The sequence below is a fragment of the Porites lutea genome, chromosome 2, assembly GCF_958299795.1.
Source record: "Porites lutea chromosome 2, jaPorLute2.1, whole genome shotgun sequence".
Lineage (NCBI taxonomy): Eukaryota > Metazoa > Cnidaria > Anthozoa > Scleractinia > Poritidae > Porites > Porites lutea.
In genome coordinates this window covers 10,933,272-10,954,973 of record NC_133202.1, presented here as the reverse complement: position 1 = coordinate 10,954,973, position 21,702 = coordinate 10,933,272, and the positions used below count along the sequence as shown (strand labels likewise).

Sequence of the window (21,702 nt, the reverse complement as noted above, 5' to 3'; positions counted from 1 at the left end):
GTTTTTACTGTCTTTTGACCGGTCCGAGCTAAAATTTGTTTGGCAGGTAATAATTTATTTTGACCGGTTAGTAACTAGACATGACCGAGCTTAAATCCGAAATTTTGCGTCGGTATGCCTGTAGTGCGGACGGACGGTCGGGCGGGCGGGCGGTCGGTGTACGGTCACGTGATTACCAAATTTTCTCGGATGGGTAGTTTACCACATTTTGTTACCCATGGTGCTCCGCTGCGCGCTTCGCGCGCGAGAGCTCCGCTAAAAACGGTTTTACTTTCGCAATCAGACGTGCCAACATTCAAGTAGCCTCCCACGAAGACGTTCTTAGGTGTTCGTCTCACGTTCCTTAGTGGGGCAGGAACATGTGACGAACCCCAAGAACGTCTGACAATGTCTAGTTGTTGGAGATTCACCAAGAGAACAATTGGGCAGGCAAGGATCCAGATAGCCTCCCACGCAGGCGTTTTTAAGGGAGATCGTTTTTCTGTGGGGAGGGATGGAAAACGAGCTCCCCTAAAAACGCCTGCGTGGGAGGCTAGGATCCATACCGGTTTCCACCGTTTTACCGAAATCGGTTGGATGTTTCATAATAAATATATTTTTAGTAATAAAAATGCTTTCTAAGTTGCAACCTGGAAAATGTTGGACTCGCCTTGCCTCATATCCACTACAATATGGAAACTGACCTTGATGAAATAATCCGCCGATTTGCAAGGCTTCATCTGAGGAGAATGGAACTGGCCCAATATCTAGAACCCCAGGAAAGAGGACTTAAGGGCCGGAGTTAAAATCCACAAAAAACTCCCGGGAGAGCAAGAATTTCCGCAGTATTATTTCCCCCGACAATTTTCGATGCATTTTACTGCTTTAAGAAGGTTTGGTTTTTTCATGCTCTCCCCCACACAGTTTCTAATCACAAAAATATAGATTAAGTTGGGATGGAAAGTGTGAAAAATTCAGCGTCCTTTTCAGCTTAATAACCTGTTGGCAGAAATTTACCATCCGAATAACCAAAAACAGAAGAACCTGTTTAGCCCAGCAAGCCCAAGCAGGTCCCTATGTGTGAACACAAAACATTTTAACCAACGAGTTCTTCTTAAATTACAAATTTATATTATAAGGAAATACTTTGTTCATTTATTTATTTAATCATTTTTAATGATACACCTTGTTTTACAGAGAGTTTAGTTAGGCTTATCATAATACAGTTGTGAACACGTGAAGAATCTCCTTAGCCTAAATTGCCAATAACTACCCCAAAGTACAAGATCCTCATTTTACCAGACGGACACGCGGGTTTTTACTGCATTTCTCGATTTCACGTTAAACAACCGTAAAACAACACTTGAAAATGACAATAAAACGAATCTTATCATAAGTTGTTACTCATCTATCTTGGTACAAATGAACATCTTAGTTGTCCTTTTTGAATTATTTTACAAGTTATTGTTCCCACAGGGAAAATAAAATTGAATTTTCATCGCGTACACAGTTTGTGGCAGGATACTCATGTCCCAGCTAAATCGTGTTGTATTTCTGTAAATGCCGAAGTAAGTTTCTTGAGCCGTTGCTCTAAGGTCTTCTTGGTCAGCGCATTCTCTTGCAAAAGAATGCGCATCTCGTCCTCTACTTCTAGAACCTGAAAGGAATTATCACGACAATGAGAGCAGGAAAATTTCTTTTACCAACCGAGTGAAAAGGCCATAACACGGGGCTTTCAACTCATAACTTTGTTACAGACCTGGCCCCGGTTCCTGGAAAACCGATTAGTGCTAATCCAGGCCCCGGTTGTTCAAACGTTGGAGAGCGTTTCCACTGGATGAATCGCTATTCAGCGGATAAGTATTAGGGAATCAATTTGCGTTATCCAGTGGATAGAGATTTATTCAGTGCATGGCACCTTTTGAACAACTGGGGCCAGAATTAAACATCGGTTAATCGCGTAATAAATTGTATCCCACTATTAGATTCTGTTCCTGAAAGGACGATTAACGCTAATCTCGGAGAATTTGACGAAAAAATGGCGCACTTACTGTTCCCTTTCATGGTTCACAATTCGCCAAAGAAAGTTCCTACGGCGAGAAATTGATCTCAAACAATCCAATTACGAAGAACTTCGCAGCAGATTTAGGTTTAGCCGAGACGGAGAGTCAATAAAATGTCTGGTACAAATCTCAAGAGAAAGACGAGGAGAAACGGCATTCGCTGACACCAACATTAGCGTCGCGTTTTTTGCTCGTGGCCGCTTCCAGCAAATTATTTACACTTCACTAATCGCCATTTTTTTCACAGTTTTACTTCAGCCGCGCCTCAGTTTGACCGGTTCATGAATGTTCAGTTTTAGTTTTTTATCTTACCCTTGCGTTGGCCTGGTCTATCTCCTGCTGTTTTTCACTGGTTAGTGTTTGAATTTGTTGTTCGTGAGCCTGTCTTTCCTGTTCAAGCTGTTTGCGGAAGGCATCATCACACGCTTTCAATCTTTCTACAGAGGAACTAAAAAAGCAAAACAGAAGATTATGTCTATGAAACAATGAGAAACCATCAAATTCCCGGGCAACCTCGTCCCCAGGGCTTTTCCACGGTCCCTCCCATTTTCTAAGGGAAAAGCCCTGGGGACGAGGTTGATTCCCAGGGTCTCTGTTCTCCCAACTCTTCTCCTCCCATCCAGAACGTGAGAGACTGGGGAGAGACGATAAAGGGGATGAGAAAAAGGAGACTTTAAAGCACCATGCTGGTAGCCCGGCAACAGTTGGTTTGTGGGCGGCCTTAATGCGCGGTTCGATTCCCAGTTGTGACCTCAAATCTTTGTTTCGACTTCTTTCCTTTCCGTGTAGCTTTTTAAAGCTACAAAAGAAGCTTCAAGCACCCATGAAACGCAGCACTGATGGAGAGAGGGAGAAAAAGGGAGCACCACAGGTCAGTTAGTCAGATGATGACTATTTAGAGCTATCGTAATCGAGATGAAATATGGACCCTTTACCTTATAACCCTGTTGAAGCCCTTTTTTTCAGGCTTCTTGATTGTAATTGACATTTAAACTGCAAAGGACAGCAAACGAATATGCCGCAAAACGCAGCACCTATAAAAGACCTGACTGGCAAAAATATATTGAGTAGACACTGAATTCTGCAAAGCTGATCGTACTAGGTGAAAATTAACTTTGCAAGACATCAACACAACACCGAAAGAACCAAAAACAGAGCGGGGTCGTAACCGTAGACAGCTGTTTCGCCCTTTTTGAGGCTCGTAAGTACGGCGCAACGAACAGAGAGGCCGGCTCTGCCGTCAAATTTGTAGCATTTATTTTCGAAAGGCTAATACGCACACAGTTACTCAGTTAATTAGTAACCACGACAAATCATATGCTCCGTTTACGTCCAAAGAGCAATCAACATAAATTTTCCCCCAACAACAACAATACATCATCAAGAGAAAAGGTTTTGAGAATTAATAGAATGATCAACAAAGGCTAATGATTAGATCCTTCATCAATTTCTCTCAACTAATTCTTTAACGAAATGTTTGATATCAGTCTGGAGAATCTGTATGTGGAGATTGCGGCACATCCCAGGGTTAGAGGTAGCCGAACTTTCTTGGTTTGTATACAGTCGAACCTCTCGGTACGGACACCTCTATAATACGGACACCTCTATAATACGGACGGTTCGTTTGGTCCCGGAAATGCCAAAAATGTTCCATTCCCTACTTCTATAATACGGACACCTCTGTAAAGTGGACACTTGTTTCTGTCCCTTTGGTGTCCGTATTAAAGAGGTTTGACTGTACTGTATTTATGTTTTCAAACATTTCCCTGATATTCCATGGCTTAATCAAACCATAGTTATTAAAGTGGAATGGTTATGAAACTCGTTGGACTCCTTTGTTATATGTTTTTGTTAGCTTTTTTGGACCTGACCGTGCACAACGCTCAATAGCACTACTATCATTTTGAACTTACTGACCAAAAGAAACATCACATTAATTTATTCAGTCAACAAAAATACAAAAAGGACTGTGCACGGTCAGGGAGCTTCCAACATAACCTACAGCACCATTGTTTTCAACTTTGATGTTTGCCGGGTTTCCTAACTAGTCTCCTCTACTAACTATGATCAAACAACAATGCTAAACGTACTCAGCTGCCTTAATAGCTTTGTCTCTCTCTTCAATTATTGTTTTCTCTTTTTCTTTAAAGCTGTTTCGCATTTCAACAACTTCCTTTTCCAACCTTCCGATGAGCTCAGTCTTTTCCTGCCATTTAAGCTTTAGGGCCCTGTTAAACCAGAGGAAGAAAAATAAGGGACGCTTTTAATTCTAGTTCGTCTAGTTCTCTACAATCAGAATTGTTGATCCCTAGCCAACGAGGGATAATTAACACTACTTTGTTCAGTCTATACGTAATTGTATGACCTCCAAAAGGCCGTGAGTTTGTATCTTATACACTTTAAATTGCTGATCCGAAGGTACTCATCACCGCAGTCGTGGATTCTCGCGCGAAGAGGTACTCAGCGCCGCAGTCGTGGATTCTCGCGCGAAGAGGTACTCAGCACCGCAGTCGTGGATTCTCGCGCGAAGAGCGCAAAGGTGGTGTCTCTCCCTGTGTTTCTCTCCGTTTTCACGCGCCTTTCCTTTAAAAACACGCGCAAATTACGACCAACGAAAAGATACGACTGACCACTGGCAACTCTTAACGACCTCCATTTTCTCTATGAGGTAACCTGTTCCTCAAACTGATGACAGCAAGCCTACATGATTAGCTTCAAAGTCATTTACACTTCTTGGCAAGCGAATAAAAAACGAGACCTGTCAAACTCAGTCATGGCGATCGAATAAGATTCACTTTACACACCTGTGATTCTCTTTGCTTGTTTGTAGTTCTTCCTGTGTTTTGTTTAGTTCCTGTTTAAGCGATTCTTTACGATCGATAAGCGCGTCCACTTGTTCCTAAAATAAAGCGACGGAAACTCAATATCTCAATGGCCTGACAGAGGCTAATTCGTCTAAGTACCTTAAGGTATTACTCGGCAAGTGAAAAGGATTACTTCTTCTGCCGAAGTGGTGTATAATAGCGTAAATGGTTTCAACTATGGGGCGTTGCCTCAGCGTTTAACACGGTGAAGTACCCCCTCCCCACCCTCGATCTCTACTTAAAGAGTATTTAAGAAGTATCAAGAACCTGACCTGCATTTCCTGATTAGCAGCAGACTCGGCAGATAACTGCTGTTCGAGGTTTCGTTCCCGCTCTTTGCTATCTTCTGCTTTCTGGCGCAAATCCGAATCTTGATCTGCGAGTTTCTGAATAAGATCAAAATGATTTATTATTCTATAGTTAATGTTAGCCTGTTGATATGGTATACTCTTTTATTATCAGATTGGTCAACTCTCTCGATATAGTACTTTTCATTTGCGTGAAAAAAAAAAAAAGAACTAACAAGCAAAAAAAAGAAGTCACGCCCTGTCAATCGGTCAATTGGCTCAGTTTCCGAAATCTCATCCTTTTTAGAAGAAATTCATTTAGACGTCCAGAATGAGTTTCTGTTTCGACTTAAGTGAAGTAACAGTAGGTGGGTGGGTAGTCATAGAACGAAGCGAAGCGTTTGGAAAGAGCGTAGAGCTAGACTGTTCACAGTCCCCTATTTTGTCGTAAGATAGCCAGGATCGAGCGCTCTCGGGTACGGGCGGCTATCTTGGTTTCATATGTACTAAGGGGCCGGGCGTCGGGGACCGGGGGCGTCGGTTGATCTTACAGAAAAATTAAGGGACTGTGAACAGTCTAGCGTGGAGCAGGAAAAGTCCTCTACTGACTCCATTCACGGTTGCGCATAAACACGAACCACAACCAACTGAGTTTTTTGTCCACCACTTTTCAACTTCTGCTATGGACAACGATGCGAAAGAGTACAGTGCAATGAACCAAATTTCCGAATACAGGATAGTTAAAATACCACGCCCAATATATTCCGTTACCCTTGGATTACCGTCAGGGATACTACACTCATAGGCTGACCTGTTTGAGTTTTTTAATGGAGTCTGTTTGGTCCTCTATTACTTTGGTCTTGATAGCTATCGATTCATTAGCATTCTGAAATAAATAAGAATCAAAACCATAGTTCAATTTTACAAATTTAACTTTTAAAAGCAAAACCAGTCTAGTTCTGTTGTGATCAGTCATTGCCGCGTTGAATGTTGAAGGTTGAATGTACAGGAGACATTATACAGAAAGGTGTAATCTTCACTTTAAAGCTATAAGCTGAATTGTAAACATCATTTCTAAGCCGTCTTCAAGCCCAGGCCGGCGATTGCATAGATAAGAATTTTGGAGACCTTGCCATGTTTCCTATTTGAAAGTAACGACCTTTAGAGGTAGAATTTTTCCTTTATTCTGAGAAAAACATGGGGAACGAGGAACTACATTTGGATTGTTCAATGTACCTAGAAAATAAGAAATAATTCGATTTGTTCAGAAGCACTTTGCGTATCTGTTTCGTCTGTAATCCAACAAGATAGCTTCCTTAATTGTTATTCTTCTACTTATTAGCTCATGCAAATCGAGACATGAAGCATACAAACCCGGAGATTATTCCAGTTTCAGTGGCAAGAAGCACCTGGGAGTACTAGTAACCCTCTAAGCACCCCCCCCCCTGCCCAGCTGCAATCGCAAAGTTATCTGAGCAGTTTAGTAGTGCTGGAATAACTGTGCGATGGACTACCGGTCCAGGGGGAGAAGTAACAAATTACGTCTCTGGTGCACCTTTATAAACCTAGCTTGAGTTTCAGTTCTCGTAACGTAAGCTTAACAAAGGCTTTTTTGAGCGACGGACGTCAACCGGAAGAGAGGCCTTTTCCCTCTTTACAAGCCTTGACGATATAAAATTTGTATTGCTTAGCTTCTTTACTCTTACAGAGACAATTTGACTGAAAATTTGGGCAAAACCATCGTCCAAAAATGAAAAAAAAGGCCAGTTCCGGTTGACGTACATCGCTGAAAAACGTCGTCGCTTAGGCCATTTTCGAGTTGCCCTAACCCTCTGTTTCGAAGCGAGGCTCAGTGAGAAGTCACTGAGATGTACATAGATGAATTTTTATTCGCATACAAAAAAACTCATTGTCACAAGAAAGGTTTTGCACTTAGCCTCGTTATAAAAAGCGAGAGATTTACGAACTCCCTAATGGCCTATTAAGTACGCCGTTAAAGAATTCACCTGGCACTCTTTTTTGAGTCCGCTGATCTCAGCCGTAAGTGCTTCAATTCGCGCCTCCATTCTTCCGCGATCCTGAGCAAGTGAGGCCCCTGTTAACATTGGACGAAAATTCGTCACGTAAGCCTTCATAAACAAATCCACAGGAACAAACTACGTACTCTTTAGCAATTCTTAAAGACAGGGTTCGTACCCTTTTTTGAACAAAAAATTCAAGGACTTTTCAAGGACACATTTCGCATTTTTCAAGGATGCCATTCAGTGCAAAAAAGACCCTTGGGTCTACGTCTTTTTTCCCTCTTCCACAACGTGAGCAATATTATTATTAAAAGGTCTTTCTGTGTTTGCTGGGTTGGATAAAGTTAGCACCGAAATTCAAGGACTTTCGAGGTGCGTGAGAACCCTGTACGAAAGTTCTGCTTTCCGAAATAATTCAAAAGCCCACACAAAGGAAACCACTTATTGCAATTCTTTTTCTTTTCTAGGTTAATGTTTTTATACCTTGTTGTGCAAGCTCTTCGCTCCATAGCTTTCTCTCCGATCTCAAACCTTCAATCACTGATCCTTGAGCACGTATCTGGGCTGACAACTTAGCTTTATCCTGCAATTTATAAGAAACAGCACTAAGCAGTCAGCAGTTAAACAACAACAACAACAACAACAAACTTTGAGGAGTGGCCACGTCGAGAACGTTTGCCCCTTTGACCACTACTCATCTCTCCCTTATCAAGTATAATTCCACATTTTTTCCCTTCTATTTTTATATCTTAAAGCGTTTTGTTGCAATCGAACTACAGTGTAGAATTCGGAGTTTGCATTTAAGATTACGCTAACCTGTTCTAGTACTTCCAGTCTTGATAGATGTTTGTTAGCTTCGCTCAACTGCTTCTCTAAGTTTTGAATTCTTTCCTGCAAGAAAGTTAAGCATTAAAAAAAAGATGATAAAGCGTGCGCCACTGCTGGACGAATAGGACTACTTCAGGGCGATTATTCGAGGAAGACGATTAATCGAGGGACGGCTATAATTCGAGGAAATACGGTACCTGAAGATAATCCTGATTGTGATTGCCCCTGGGAATTAGGTTACCCCTGAGCGGGAGTGACTCATTCCTCACTTCCATTATGTTAATGGAAGTGGTACTGATTCCTCCAAAAATTAAGACTACTATGAGACGATGATGCGCAGCTATGAAGCTAAATAGGCAACTCAAGCGCCAGAGTTGGATTGCCCAAGTACTTGAGGATTGCTTCTCGTGTTGGTCCATATCACTGCAGACTACGATCGTTTTAAAAACGATATCCTGACGTAATATTAAATTATGTAGTAATTTGTTTCAATTTGAACATACTTTGTAATCTCCGACTATTTCCTGTCTTCCTCTTGAAAGCTCTGTAAGCCTTCCGCGCTGTTCCTTCACCATCTAAATCCACGAAAACAGACAAACAGAAGTAAGGGGAGTCAAGCACACGAAAATTCGTAATTTTTGCAGCAGTGTGCAAACCTGGAATTAAGTGATCTTTTTTATACCAAAATACTAACTCGAAGGAGTTCACAAGGACTATGTGCTATCAAAGTTAACTTATCATGACATCAAAGAACATCCTGCAGTACTTAGTAACTTATCTTCACTATGTATAGATATAGTGTCCGCTAAAAGCGAAAAGAGAAACCCTCATAACATGATAAAACTTTAAATTTATTAACTTTTGTTGGCGTACATCTTAAGAGTTCTTTCCTTCTCTTGCCTAGAATGCCTGCTCCTTGTTTTCTTTTATCGGCGCCCTCTTATATTCCATTTTTAACACCTTAGAAATTTTAAAAACGCTCAAAGACTGAGAGATAAAGGGGAGAAGGAAGCGCGCAAGGAGTGAGGAAGAGAAGAATAAAGACAAAAAACGAACAAATTTATTTACTTCATCCTCTCTCCCGCCGGGGCCCCTTTAGAGGTGCCGGGTGGAATGGCCGGCAAGGGAAGAAAAGGAACGCGCTCCGCTTTTAACCTTTTACTCAGGGCGGATTTACTATTGTTCCACACTCGTTCTTCTTTTGAATGGCCCTTATGCATGATTACGTCATATGAGCAAATTTCACCAGCAGGCCGGATGTTACTAAAACGGGGAACGGGAGAATGAAAGATGGAAACAAAACAAAGAATTGGAAATGAATTTACTGATAGGGCTAGGGTTCAAGTTCCCATTTTTCATTTCCCATTCCCCTTGCTCGTTCCCCGTTTTAGTATCATCCCAACCAGGCCTCGTTTGTAAGCAAAATTCTTCGCACTTGCACTGTTGGTGCGTTGGTATTCTATTCAGCTCTACAGTACTGCTTTAGGAATTCATTTATGCAAAACTCCGCAACTTTACAATTTCAAAACGAGGCTTGGTGATGAAACTTGCTCGTATGACGTAAACATGTATGAGGGGCTAATGTTTATTTGTCAGTTTTCATCATCACTTAAGCTTTGGTTCACTAATAAGGGCCTCTGCCGGCCTGGAAAAGTGATCTCTGGCTCCTTAAGACTTAACTAGTATTCAAGAAACCTTACCGCCGTCAGCTCAGTGACCATGTTTGTGGCTTTGCTTTCCTTTTGTTTAAGAGCATGTAGAGCTTCTTTTTGTTGAGCGCTTTCATCACTTACTCGCTGAAAAGCATCTTGTAACTGTTTAGTAAGAAAAAAGAAACGTGTAGGCTTTAAACCATAGGCCATATCCGAGTTGCGCCAAGCCTCTTTTTAAAGCGAGGTTAAGGCTATGTTCACAGTCATTCACACTACGCTGGATAGCTCTTGCGCCGGCACGAAAATCATACAGGATAGGGCTTCTGTTCACACACGAGAACGGTGATTTTGGTGCCAAGCTGCACCGCGCCGATCTCAAAAGTGGAGAGTCACATATCGGATAACAGATAACATCCATGTCGGCACGAAAGCCATCCGGTATGGTGTGAACATAAACTAAGTGCGCAATCAATTATAAGAAAATGATATTTTATTCTCATGCAAATAAAACTCGTTTTCACAAGAAAGTTTTTGCACTTAGCCTCGTTTTGAAAGTGAGAATTTTTGGAATACGGAAATGGCCTATACGTCACTTGCACATCTCCCATAATGCACCTTATTTGCCCCCCTCCCCCCCAAATTTTGCATAACCTTTGTTTTTCATTTCCCTTGGGTATTACAGCCGTACCAAGAGAAATTGAAAACAATGCTTATGCAAAATTTCGGGGGGTAAACAAGGTGCATTATGGGTGATCTGTAAGTAAAGTATTCATATTTTGCAAGGTACGAATAAAACTGAAATGAAGTATTAAAAAACGCACTTAGAAAGTTGATTGACGATCAGATGGCACTTTCTTATGATAGCCTAAAACTACACTGCAGCCATTTAAGAACTTGGAGCAACATATGGATCTTGTTGCCACAAACGAAAAACACACATTTCGTTTGTGCTAGCTAAATTTTGATTGGCCCAGTCATTGGCGTTAAGATTATGAATGGACGGAAAAAACAATACTTCAGATTTTTCATGAACTGATAAAAATGCTTTTCAAAGCCGTGACCCACCTCTCTAAAGCGGTTGGCTTCGATCTGAAGACCCATCCTAAACTCATCTTCGAGTGCAGCATATTCCAGGTCACGCTTATTTAACCTATGAAAATGCAGATCATTTAAAATTTTAAACTTCTTGTACTTTAATTGACACTGACGTAAATAAGGTGATTGTTTTTTTTGGTACATAACAGACATGTGAATTGCCAGCCGCACGCGGAGGCGGAGTGGCCGAGCAGTTAGGGCGCTGGACTTGTATTCTGAAAGCCCCGGGCTATTACTATTCCTGAAAAGCCCCATTAGGGAAGAGGATAATTAAGTATTTAAATTTAAATTTAATTTTAAAATTGTTACGTGTTCCTTCCCCATTACACAAACGTTCGTGGAGAAGGAACTCGTGACAGAGCCCTGCGTGGGAAGCTACATGAAGAACAAACAAGTGGGAAAAATCTCTCGAGGCCAGCCATTCAGAAGCTCTGTTAAACTGGGCACCAACGTTACGTAGTTGAAATACTAGAGCATTTAATCTGACCTTAATAGATTACAAATATTTTGTCTTTTCAGAAACAGCAGAAGCACTTCAAAAAGACATCGCACCACGTTACCATCATAATTTACTTTGCAGCATCACAACCGGTTTAACTGGTTTCTTACTTGTCTTGATATTCTCTAATGAATTGCTGATGGACAGTCTCTTGCTTAGCGACCTCCCGATCCACAATGACCTGTACCTCATGACTGTCAACGCGTACAAGGCCTTCTGCGGCTTTTCTGAAAGGGACAAAGCAAGTAAGAAAGAAAAGGTAGTCTAGACGCATTATTCAGAATATTTCCCATTTTTCAAATTAGAGACGTTTTCAACCACGTGTCGATAATAATTTTGCACATGTTCTGTGCTCTGTGATTGGCTGAAAAATCACTTGCAACACTTCTAAACCGATCAGAAGTGAAACCATATCCCTAAGTATAGGAATTGCCTAAGTATGGCTGCCCTTTCTTTTTAGCCCCTATGGTTATTTGAGGCAGACCTTACTGTACTTGAATAAAATTGTCGTTGTTGTTGTTGTTGTCGGTTGTTAATCCCCTCTTTGGAACTTACTCACTGCGCTGAAGTTCTCGTGCTCGAGGCCGACTTCATTTTATGACTCAAAATCTCATTGGTTTATCTGATGGACTGATTCTATTACAATTGATCAGAGTAACTGTTTTGGTTTTGGGTCAAACAACAGGTGATTAAAAACGCTTCTCATATGAATAAACGGGAGGGGGGAGAGGAGGGGGAGAGAGTGGTAACAATACAATGATACCTCTCCTTTCGGACACCTCTATTAAAGAGACACGTCCATTCAAGGGACACAAAATTGGACCCGGAAAATATTCACGTCGCGTGCTTTCCATTTTGCCAAACCAACCAGTTAGAAACCAGTGGTATTATCAAGAGAAAATGGAAAGACATTTTTCAGTTTGAATAAAGTTCTCAATCGAATCAAGCGATCCATTTACATCTCGACCGAAATTTTGACTACTCCCTAGCAAAGTAGGGCTGGAAAAAGATAATTTTTGGAAATGGAACGGCAAGTTTCGGACGGAGCGGACCGACCGGTCAAAGAGGATCCCCTCTGGAGGTGTACCACTTTGAACGGAAAATTTCCACGCGGACCAAAGCGTTCCATTTATTTCTCGACCGAAATTTCCGAAAATTTTGGCATAATGGAAAGCACCCATAATCTTACCTCTATTGAAGGGGAACCTCTGTTCATGGGCATGGGAGACTTTTTACTGAGTCCCGACACCCAGGTTTAACCTCCATTCAGGGGACACCTAAGCATTCAGGGTCCTTGAGGAGTACGTCTTAATGGATGATGGCGTTGTTGAAGACAGTCGGACCCTAAAAGTGAGGACGACTCAAAAGCTAATGTTTAAGAGCGCTAACTTTCGGCCTATTTTTGTAGATCTTTAGAATAATGAGATTATTAAAGTACATAACAAAAATGAGCATTTACCGGTGTTCCTGTTCTCTGTTTGCAAGCAGCTCTTGTAGCTGATGGACTTGGCCCTTCAGCTGTTTAACAGAGTGTTTTAACAACTCTGTCTCTTTTGTTAAGGCGCCAACTTTCATCTGTTCACGTTGTAACTGGGAAACCTGCAACAACACAGTCGTGAAAATCAATCACGAGGATTAGTATGGTTTTGCAATTCTACGCTTCGCGATTGGCTGATTCAAACCAATCAGAATCAAACTAAAACCAATAGTGAGTCGTGAGTTGCTTGCACACGTTTTTACTTGCCTGCACTTGACGAAAATCACGTGATTTGACTCACGTGATTGGTTCATAGTTGGTTTTATTTCACCGCTTGGCGATTGGCTGAAAAATCTCAAGGCCCTTTTGTTAACCAACGAGCAAGATCTTAAAGGTGATGTTACATGGGACGATTCGCAACGACGATTTTAGCGCAACACAGCGCTGCAATTTTGGAAGAATTTTGTCACCATTGGAAACAATGTCGCAACAATGTTACAACGCTGTGTTGCGCTAAAAAACTGTCGTTGCGAATCGTCTAGCGTAACATCACCTTAAATCTGTAAATTAGTAACCTAAGAAGGGGGCAAGAAATATCAGCGCATTCTTAAACATGTTTTCCTTGGCGCACCCTGAATTTCCATAACTGTAGCTAAAAATTAGCTACTATAACTTACTAAAAAAGGATTGGATAAATACTAACCGCCTCGGCGTGTTGTTTAATCTTTTCGGTCTCCATCTTCGTTGTAGCCTGCTCTAATGCTCGCAAAGCTCTCTGTTGATCTTCTTCGCTCTCTTTGAGTCGTTTTACTTCTTCATTAAGCTCAATATTTTGTCCCTACAAAGCAATGAAATGCTTTTTTCTACGCTATCTCTGGTGTTTTTTTTTTTTTACGGAATTCTCTTTAGCACAGGGAAAATGTTTCTGGTAAATTCAAGATGCGTACCCTCCCTTATTTAAAAAATAGAAACAGAAAAGGCTTTCAACAAATACATGCATATAACAGATAACCGCACTAAAAACAATACACTGTGAATCAGAGAGATATGTTTTAACCCTAAAAATGGGGCCCTTTAGAGTCTAATTTGGTTCCCTTAATCATGGCCAATACAGTCCAATTAACTAGGGCTGATTTGGACCCAAGGGCTGAAATGGATCCCAGTGTGGGCTGGAATAGCCTTTTGATGGGACTGTTTTGAATCAAATTGTGCTCAAATGACTCCAGAAGGGGCTGAATCAGACTTTGACCTGCAGGGCTGAATTTGCACTTTAGGGCTGAAACAGATCTTTTTAATTTTCAGTGAAAGCGAACCAGACATATTCCTCTTGCCTGTATTTCATTGAGAGCTTTCAGAAGGGAATCTTTGGCTTCCTTTTCTTTAAGCAGAGCACGTTTTAACCGACTGCTGGCCGCCAGTGAAGCTTCTCGCAGTTTCTTTTCCTCAGCCTCTGTTTGCAAAATCAATAAACTCGTGAGTTATCAGGTGTGCTTGCCATTTAAACAAACCAACCGGGTAAAAATCTGTGTACAGTGGAACCTCGATATAACGAAGGGCCAATGGACTGGCAAAATATGTTCGCTATAACGAGGTTTCGTTATATCGAGGTACTTTTTCACATATTTTACTATTACTAGGGTAAAGGAAACCGTGTTTTTTTCATACCGACAACTTTGTTGCACAGAGGTTCGACACATCGAGGTTCCACTGTACAAACGTAAAACTATATAATCTGGCGCGGTGGAAGAACGACCCTCTACAAAGTATATCAAAATCAACTGAACAGATTGAAAAGAGCAGAAAAATTGCAAGGTCTCAAATCACAGCCCATATTTTCTGGAACTTATCCAAATGGAATGGCCCTAGCAGTGAACACACTGTAGCATTTCTCAGAATTGTGTCTCAAATGCACCAGATTGCATCTCAGCGCATATTCATTTCAAAAACTTTCCGGGGGGCATGCCTCCGGACCCTCCTAACAAGCTCGTGGCCTTCGGCCACTTCCCCAAACGGTAAATCCTAGATAGAACCCTGTAATTGTAATTGTGATATGTAATGTGTTTACCCAATGAGCATTTAGGAATTCATAAGAACTCGTTGAAACGTGTCCGTGCGTTCCAGATCGAACTAGAATTTGAAAGTGTTGGTTTTTAAGGAGAGGGAAAAACCGGAGTACCCGGAAAAAACCCTCTTGGAGCAAGGAAGAGAACCGACAACAAACTCAACCCAGGCCACATTGTTGGGAGGCGAGTGCTCTCACCACTGCGCCACCCTTGTTGCCCAAACAAACCTTTTAACTGTAACTCTTTCACTGCATCTACCATTTTCCTTGCAGCTTGTTCAGCTTTCCATCGCCTTTCACGCTCGGAATCTAATTCTTGGATCAGCGACTAAAAACAAAGAAGACAGGGAACAAAATCTATAATCAATGCATTTCATAGAATCATTGCAGGTTGCGAAAACTTGTTGCAGAAAGTAGAGAGTTGTTCTCCATCTTGAAGGAAACCTGCACAAGTTGCACGATTTAGCGGCCCAAGGCAAACCTGTTTTACAGCAAGTGGGTCACTCCTGAGTATATTTATGACTCGCGCGTAATTTTAGCCAATCAGAAGTCGTTACTCACGCAACTTGCAACAACCTGATTTGTTGCAAGACTGGTTTGATTAAGTGTCGGCATATTGACGAGATTGGAGACTGAACAGTACTCTGAAGAGAAAAAATGGGGTGTGTCACAAGGGAGACTGAAAGACGTTCGAAAGAAAACGGATTCAAGAAACTGTACGTCTACAAATATTCCAAAAGCACCTTCAACTTATGAATCAGTTTCTCAATTTGTGTGCGCAGATCAGTAAAATTTAGGCTAGATAGGTATGAGGGTCTCGATCCTAAATTAGGGTATCATAGTATGTGTTCCATTTGTGATCCTTAGCTAGAGTACCTAAAGTCACGGTGTAAGCTTAAATTCAAGTGTGTAAATGTCCAGCTACACGAGAAACAAATCATCTGGTAAAACTGAACTTTAACTTAGATGTATTAGGAAAGTGATTTAATGAAAATTTAAATTAGTTTTTGTTTTTCCCTAGGGTGCCAGTTTCGGGTTAATAGGGTATAAATTTTCGTTTGTCTCATCCTTAAATAGAGAATAGGAGTGTAACGTTACGTTACCATGGTAACAAAAACTTCTGGACCTCAAAAATCTTTCTTGATCGTGACGGTCATTTGCATTGTCGAACGACGGAAGAAAAGTATGAGTCCACGGTTTGTTGAGATCGACACATATGGCTACCATGGCAACGTGACGTGACGACTTCTCCTATCTATAGGGTCGGGGTCCGTTGAGGGTTCCCCCCTCCCCCCCCCCCCCCCCGAAACACTGACCAGAAATGTCTCATCATCTTTAGGGTCTCTGACTGTCACAGCTTGTCCTTTGATTGCAAGTTTCCGGGTTTGCTCATCTCTCGGTGATGTAGAGCTTGTTGATTCAAAAGCGACTGATGGCTTGCTGCGTGTTTTGGCTTGTCCTCTCCTGGACATTGGAGCCCGCTGCTTTCGCTTAGTTTGGGGTGATCGTTGAACTCTTTTTACACCTTTATCATGGTGTTCATTTGATTCAGAATCATCTGAGTTGCTGTTTTCTAATAAAAAAAAGTTAACAAAGAATCATCTTCATACTCGGAAAACTGTTGGATTAAGAGCCAACCAGCTACTGTAGGATTTGAAAAATCGGGATTTTCGGAAAGGATTCCAATTTTTTTTTCTATTTCCTTTCCTGCGACGCAGGCTACCTTTTCATCTTCAGGTTCAAGTTGATCATAGGTGAGTGCCACACGCAGTTTCCGAGGGTTTGCGAGCGACGTATTTCTAGAAAAGGGAAACCGTACGCCGAACGCCGAATGAGTTTGAAGTTTAGTGATTACGGTCAGGAAACTGAATGAATCAAGTTTCAGGTAGGTTTGTCCGGTATAATAATCTAAATGGAACCTGATTCACTCAGTTTCCTAACCCTAATCACAAAACTTCAGAGTCATTCGGCGTTCAGCGTGGGGTTTCCAGATTTCGGGTCTTAGGCAAACCCTAGAAAAGTACTTCTAAGGAGGCTTCCATGAAAGATACCACTGGGGTTGCAATTCAAAGATATTTTTACTTGCTTCGCGGAAGGGTTGTGTTGTTTGCACATCTCATTTACCCTGCGTAAATACAAAACAACAAAGAAAAATTCTACTTTACACCGTAGCGAATTTAGTATCATGAAACGCCAACCAAAAGTCAATTTATTTTACTAACGAAACCAGACCTACCGGTTACCGGTTGTTTCGAAACAAACGGTCGTTTCGGTACAAGTTTACAACGAAATAGTTTCACGTCCTTGGCTTAACGAACGAAGAATATTCACGCAAAATGTGTTTCTTGTTCACGCGAAAACTATTTCACTGCTTGAATTCGTATCGAAACGACCATTTTGCGACCTACCCTTCCTAGGTGTCTTTTTGAGATTATGACTTGAAACTTGTGTCCTTTCCTAAAATGGAACAGATGTTTGGTCATTTGTTGCAATAAATCTATCTGTATCCCCCTTCGTGAACTGTCAATGTCGAAATAACATTATTTTGTTTTTATCAAAAGCCTAGGATTCCTGCTATCATCGAAGACCCAGGGCAGCTGTTCGTCTTGATCACCTTCACCTAGGTCCGTTCCTCTTTCAATCTTTTGCTCATAAAATCCTATGAATCCATATACGAGCTATGCCTGGGTATGCAAAGATGAGATTCAAGTTCAGAACACAAAACACAGTACAATGCCACGTAGCCTCTCCGGTGCCAAAAGCATGAATCACCACAAACAGAGAATTAGGAAGCTAACATTGGAGGGATAGGTCTTAGTCAGAAAAGGTTCTAAATACACTCTTACGAAGATCTAGTGCTTGAAACAAAACCCCTGAAATCTCTGATGTCCTTAATAATTGTGATATTCTGAAGCTATTTTAAAAAGAGTTTTACTAATATTAAGGAGCTCTTTCCAAGGTGGTGTTGACGGATTTTCCCTAACTTGTCCAGGTCTATAATCAAAGGTTGCTATCACAGTGGAATTTGAATTCAGGCTTAGAAAACATGAGCCACACCCAACTTACAGTGTTATGAATCAGTCGCATCAGCTGATGTTCAAGGGTCTCTAAACGAACTTCATGATCAGCTGACAGGCTTACTCTAGCAGAGGGTTGCTTCTACAGAAGTGAAATAGTAGCGACAAATGACTGACGATCAAATTATCATAGATTACCTACATCCCCTTAATTAAAAACAATAATTTAAAGTAGAACTTCCAGCTAGGCTCGATTACCAGCCCCTGTTCGGGAAATGAGCCCGCACTGCGCTCCTCCTCGGAACAGATGGGGAGGACCGAGAGAGCGGCGGAAATCAAACCTAACTTCCAGCTAAATCATACCAAACTGAGGAGACATTGTATCCAATTGTCCATATTCCACATGTTCTCATTATTCAGGGAGAGAGTGTATAAAAGTTTGAAACCTTTGTTACCAAGACTCTCTTAGATCCACAGAAAATTGTTCCTCTAAATTAAAGCTATGCCACAAAGACTGAGGTTCTTTCTGCTAGAGCAACAAAGCTAGGAGTTTGTTTTTAATTAGTATATACTATCAATACCATTGTTGACTCTTCCATTCTTCTTTCTTCTCCTGTGTCTGTTTCTGATGAGATGGGCCCACGCTGTCGGAATTTTTCAAGCACTGAGTCAATTCTTGGGGTAATAACTTCATATTTGGAGTCTTTCTACAAGGACAAGAATGCAAATTTCTACATGCTCTGCACTACTTTGTGACCATTCACCAGTACAGATAGCAGGTTTGCTGTCCTACAAACACGGCTGGTTTTCAGATGCCAGAATGGAAAGTAAGTATGGGAGATTGTTGCAATAACTATTACAAGCAAATGCAATGCCCCCCCACTATGTTACTTATTAAAGAATGTTATGTAGAAAGAGTAACTAACCAGAATATAAACTGATAGGAGTTAATTTCGTTTGCAAGGTCTCTCCCCTCTCCACCCCAGAAGAAGCAATATTGTTCTGGGGTCGGGAGAGGAAAAAGCCTGGGAGCACCAGTGATTTTTGCAGAAAATTTCACAACACTCCTTCAAGTGGTACCATTTGACTAGCTACAAAGAGTAAAATCTTAACTAACATTATAACAAAAAATTAACAAACTAAATATTATTGTAAATTTTCAGTAACATTCACTTACTAAAGGGCTTTCACTAGAACTTTCTGATTGTAGGTATTCTAGATAGTCATCCATTTCTTAAAAAAAAAAAAGCAAAAATGTCACTAATATTTCCATTTCCCATATTTGCTTCAAGAAAAGTTGCCTCTGAATTTGCACCTGCATCAACTCAAATATATTAGTGATGCAAATAACAGATAAAAATTCACATAGAAAAGATTCATGTTGCAGTGTCCTCCGTCTAAGTTGATTGATGTTAAGACTTTTCTCTGTTATCTATTCCAATAACTGCTCGATTATTAAGTAGGTGACTATCATGCCCCTGGGGGTGGGGGGACCTCCTATATAGAAGTGACAGGGACGCTCAGCGTAAAATTAAAATAATTTTAATTTTTCACTGAGCATCCCTAGGGGAGATGAATAAGGGTGTGGCTCAAGCTCAAACTGACCCTAAGGGAGACCATACTAAAACAGACATCTAAGTAAGAGTTAGGGAGCTAAACAAGTGCCAGGGATTTGGACATGGACATTCTTTTTTAAAAGTTAGATTTCTGTGAGGTCAGTGTCACAGCACTTTTTGTAAATTTCTGCTTGGAATTAAGATTCAGGTACTTATTCTTATAAACTTAAAGACTCCCTGTGTACCGATAAGAGAATCTAGCAATGGTTCAAAAATCAGTTTAGTCTGACCATATTCAACACATCCTTTCTATCAGTCTGTTTATTTGTGCCATGTTTCACAAGGATGACAGGAATACCGAAAGATTATTATTTGAGGAGGTTGTCAGAAATTGTACCTGGAATACGCCACAGATTATCTCTCACTACTACTTGATTCCCACTCTGATCAAGTCCATCTAATACTTCGAGTGCTTTCAAAGCTCTGAGTATGCTTGATCTGTAACCTGGTATCTCACAGACAGGGTTAGCTTCTCCATACTGTGACAATGCCAGTTCTTTAAGCATTTTACAACCAATTAGCGAGCTGATTACATGATCTAGAGAGCTGAGCTGGTTTCCTTGGAGATAAAGGGTTTGCAAACTAAACCCAGGCCCATGGAGCTTTGTCAAACCTGAGAGATTATTAATTGCATTGTAGGACAGATCCACCTTGGTTAGATTCCTGAAAGATACAACAAAGTAAAAAAAAGTCAAGTCTTTTCGCATCAATTTGGAAAACATACCTAAAACTTTGGTTTACTGCACTTTTTAGAAACATGTGAACCCGGAAGTTCAAAAGCCAACTGACGTTTGCATTTTTCGCTGCCCTCAATCATCTTCGCGGACCTCTTAGGAAACAAAACTTTACTTAAATGGTTCAAAAGGTCATGGTTTGTGATCTGTAATAATATTATTGTTGGATTTCGATCCGTTTTGTGTGTTTCTATGTTTCAAGGTTTGTTGCTTGTGATCATAATTATGATTGACGGCAGCAAAAAACGCAATTGAGAAGGCAGCTTTTGAACTTTAGAGTTCGCATGTTTGTGAAAAGCGCAGTAAGCCATGCTGTTATAGTTACATAGGTATGTTTAACTTTGAGCCATGACTTTTAGTCTTAGATTACAGGACATCCCCATGGGAGGTCAATGGAGATACAGATGCACTGCATTTTTATTTCCCTGTCTCTTGGATTGTTCTTGTGCTGGATTTGTTTCAACTCGTGCAGCCTGATGTGCATGGATGTTACCTTGGCTTTACAGCGTACAACTCAAGACTGCCGTAAACAAAATCAAATAGCAGTCAGGGTGGGACTTGAGCTAGGAAGTCCAACTTTCCACCCACTAGGCCGCGCTGCCTCCTACAAAAACCTTTCCCTGAAACCTAACAAAAAATCTTCCCGAAACCTAGCATACACGTACAGTGAAACCCATTTAATATGGACACCAAGAGGACATGCCATAGTGTCTCTATTAACCAGGTATCCGTTTTAAGTAGGTTCATTTTAGAGAAAAATATATGAGCTTGTTTCCGTCAGGACAAAAGAAACTGTTCATTACATATGGGTGTCCATAAAGCAGAGTTCCAGTGCACCAACTTAGACAGACTGATCAGTACCTTAAATTTTCGAGACCTTCTACAATCAGCAACTCATTGCAGGATAAGTTGAGCGTTACCAAGCTCTTCAAACCATTAAGTCCTTGTATTCTTTTAATGTGATTGGATGACAGATCCAAATGTTTAAGGTTCTTAAGTCCATCGAGGTTTTCTATTTCTGAGATGTTATTACAATGCAGATTTATGGAAATCAATCCAGGATGAAGATGAACATCAAACAGGCTATTAATCTGCGCGTCAATATAGCATATCTCTTTTGGAAACGTGCGGGAAACGACATCATAGCTGCCTCCCTCGTTGACATCTTCAGTCGCCATGGCCCATTTATACTGTTACAATTTGATTCGAGTTGGTAAACTCGGGAGAGACTTCTCCTCGATTTCGTCCATTTCAACAGCAGATGCGCGCTTTTTCCACTCTCTTTTTGTTTATCATTATCTTCATATCACACACACTCTGCTTGGCATCGACTCAACCAAAGTGGAGACGAAGGTCTGTCGATACTCACAATCTCCAAAGGCATTTATAATAGTCTGATTCCCGATTCCCCTGGCTGTTTTCAAAATGGCGCCTAATAGAAGTGTCCGCTGGTCAAAGTTCTCATACTTGCTGCATCATCAATGACGTAATTTTCCCAAAAATGCGTA

General features: G+C 41.0%; 1 protein-coding gene across 2 annotated transcripts; it reads right to left on the bottom strand.

The window, feature by feature from the left end:
- Positions 1 to 854: 854 nt before the first annotated feature.
- On the bottom strand, positions 855 to 21,557 carry LOC140927713 (leucine-rich repeat and coiled-coil domain-containing protein 1-like). Of its 2 annotated transcripts, XM_073377389.1 has the most exons (24): positions 21,056 to 21,557; positions 19,798 to 20,123; positions 19,022 to 19,077; positions 18,426 to 18,551; positions 17,894 to 17,986; positions 17,236 to 17,284; positions 16,144 to 16,400; positions 15,056 to 15,155; positions 14,097 to 14,215; positions 13,469 to 13,603; positions 12,748 to 12,887; positions 11,399 to 11,515; positions 10,760 to 10,844; positions 9,743 to 9,856; positions 8,546 to 8,617; positions 8,031 to 8,105; positions 7,698 to 7,797; positions 7,200 to 7,288; positions 6,005 to 6,079; positions 5,179 to 5,292; positions 4,847 to 4,941; positions 4,133 to 4,270; positions 2,355 to 2,490; positions 856 to 1,636 (listed from the first exon to the last, which is right to left on the bottom strand). In XM_073377389.1, the coding sequence occupies exons 1-24, from the start codon at positions 21,370 to 21,372 to the stop codon at positions 1,505 to 1,507; spliced, it is 3,060 nt and encodes a 1,019-aa protein (XP_073233490.1). In that variant the 5' UTR covers positions 21,373 to 21,557; the 3' UTR covers positions 856 to 1,504. The 2 variants fall into 2 exon arrangements, with proteins under 2 accessions (XP_073233493.1, XP_073233490.1); XM_073377392.1 differs by lacking the exon at positions 13,469 to 13,603 and having other exon boundaries at positions 855 to 1,636.
- Between the last annotated feature and the right edge of the window lie 145 nt (positions 21,558 to 21,702).

Excerpts from the sequence above, each read along its gene's own strand:
- LOC140927713 (XM_073377389.1), bottom strand. The coding sequence starts at position 21,372 with ATGGCGACTGAAGATGTCAACGAGGGAGGCAGCTATGATGTCGTTTCC. Across the intron at positions 11,516-12,747 it reads AACAGAGAACAGGAACACCG|AAAAGCCGCAGAAGGCCTTG; the intron begins GTAAATGCTCAT and ends TGTCCCTTTCAG. Across the intron at positions 10,845-11,398 it reads ATTAGAGAATATCAAGACAA|GTTAAATAAGCGTGACCTGG; the intron begins GTAAGAAACCAG and ends GCATTTTCATAG.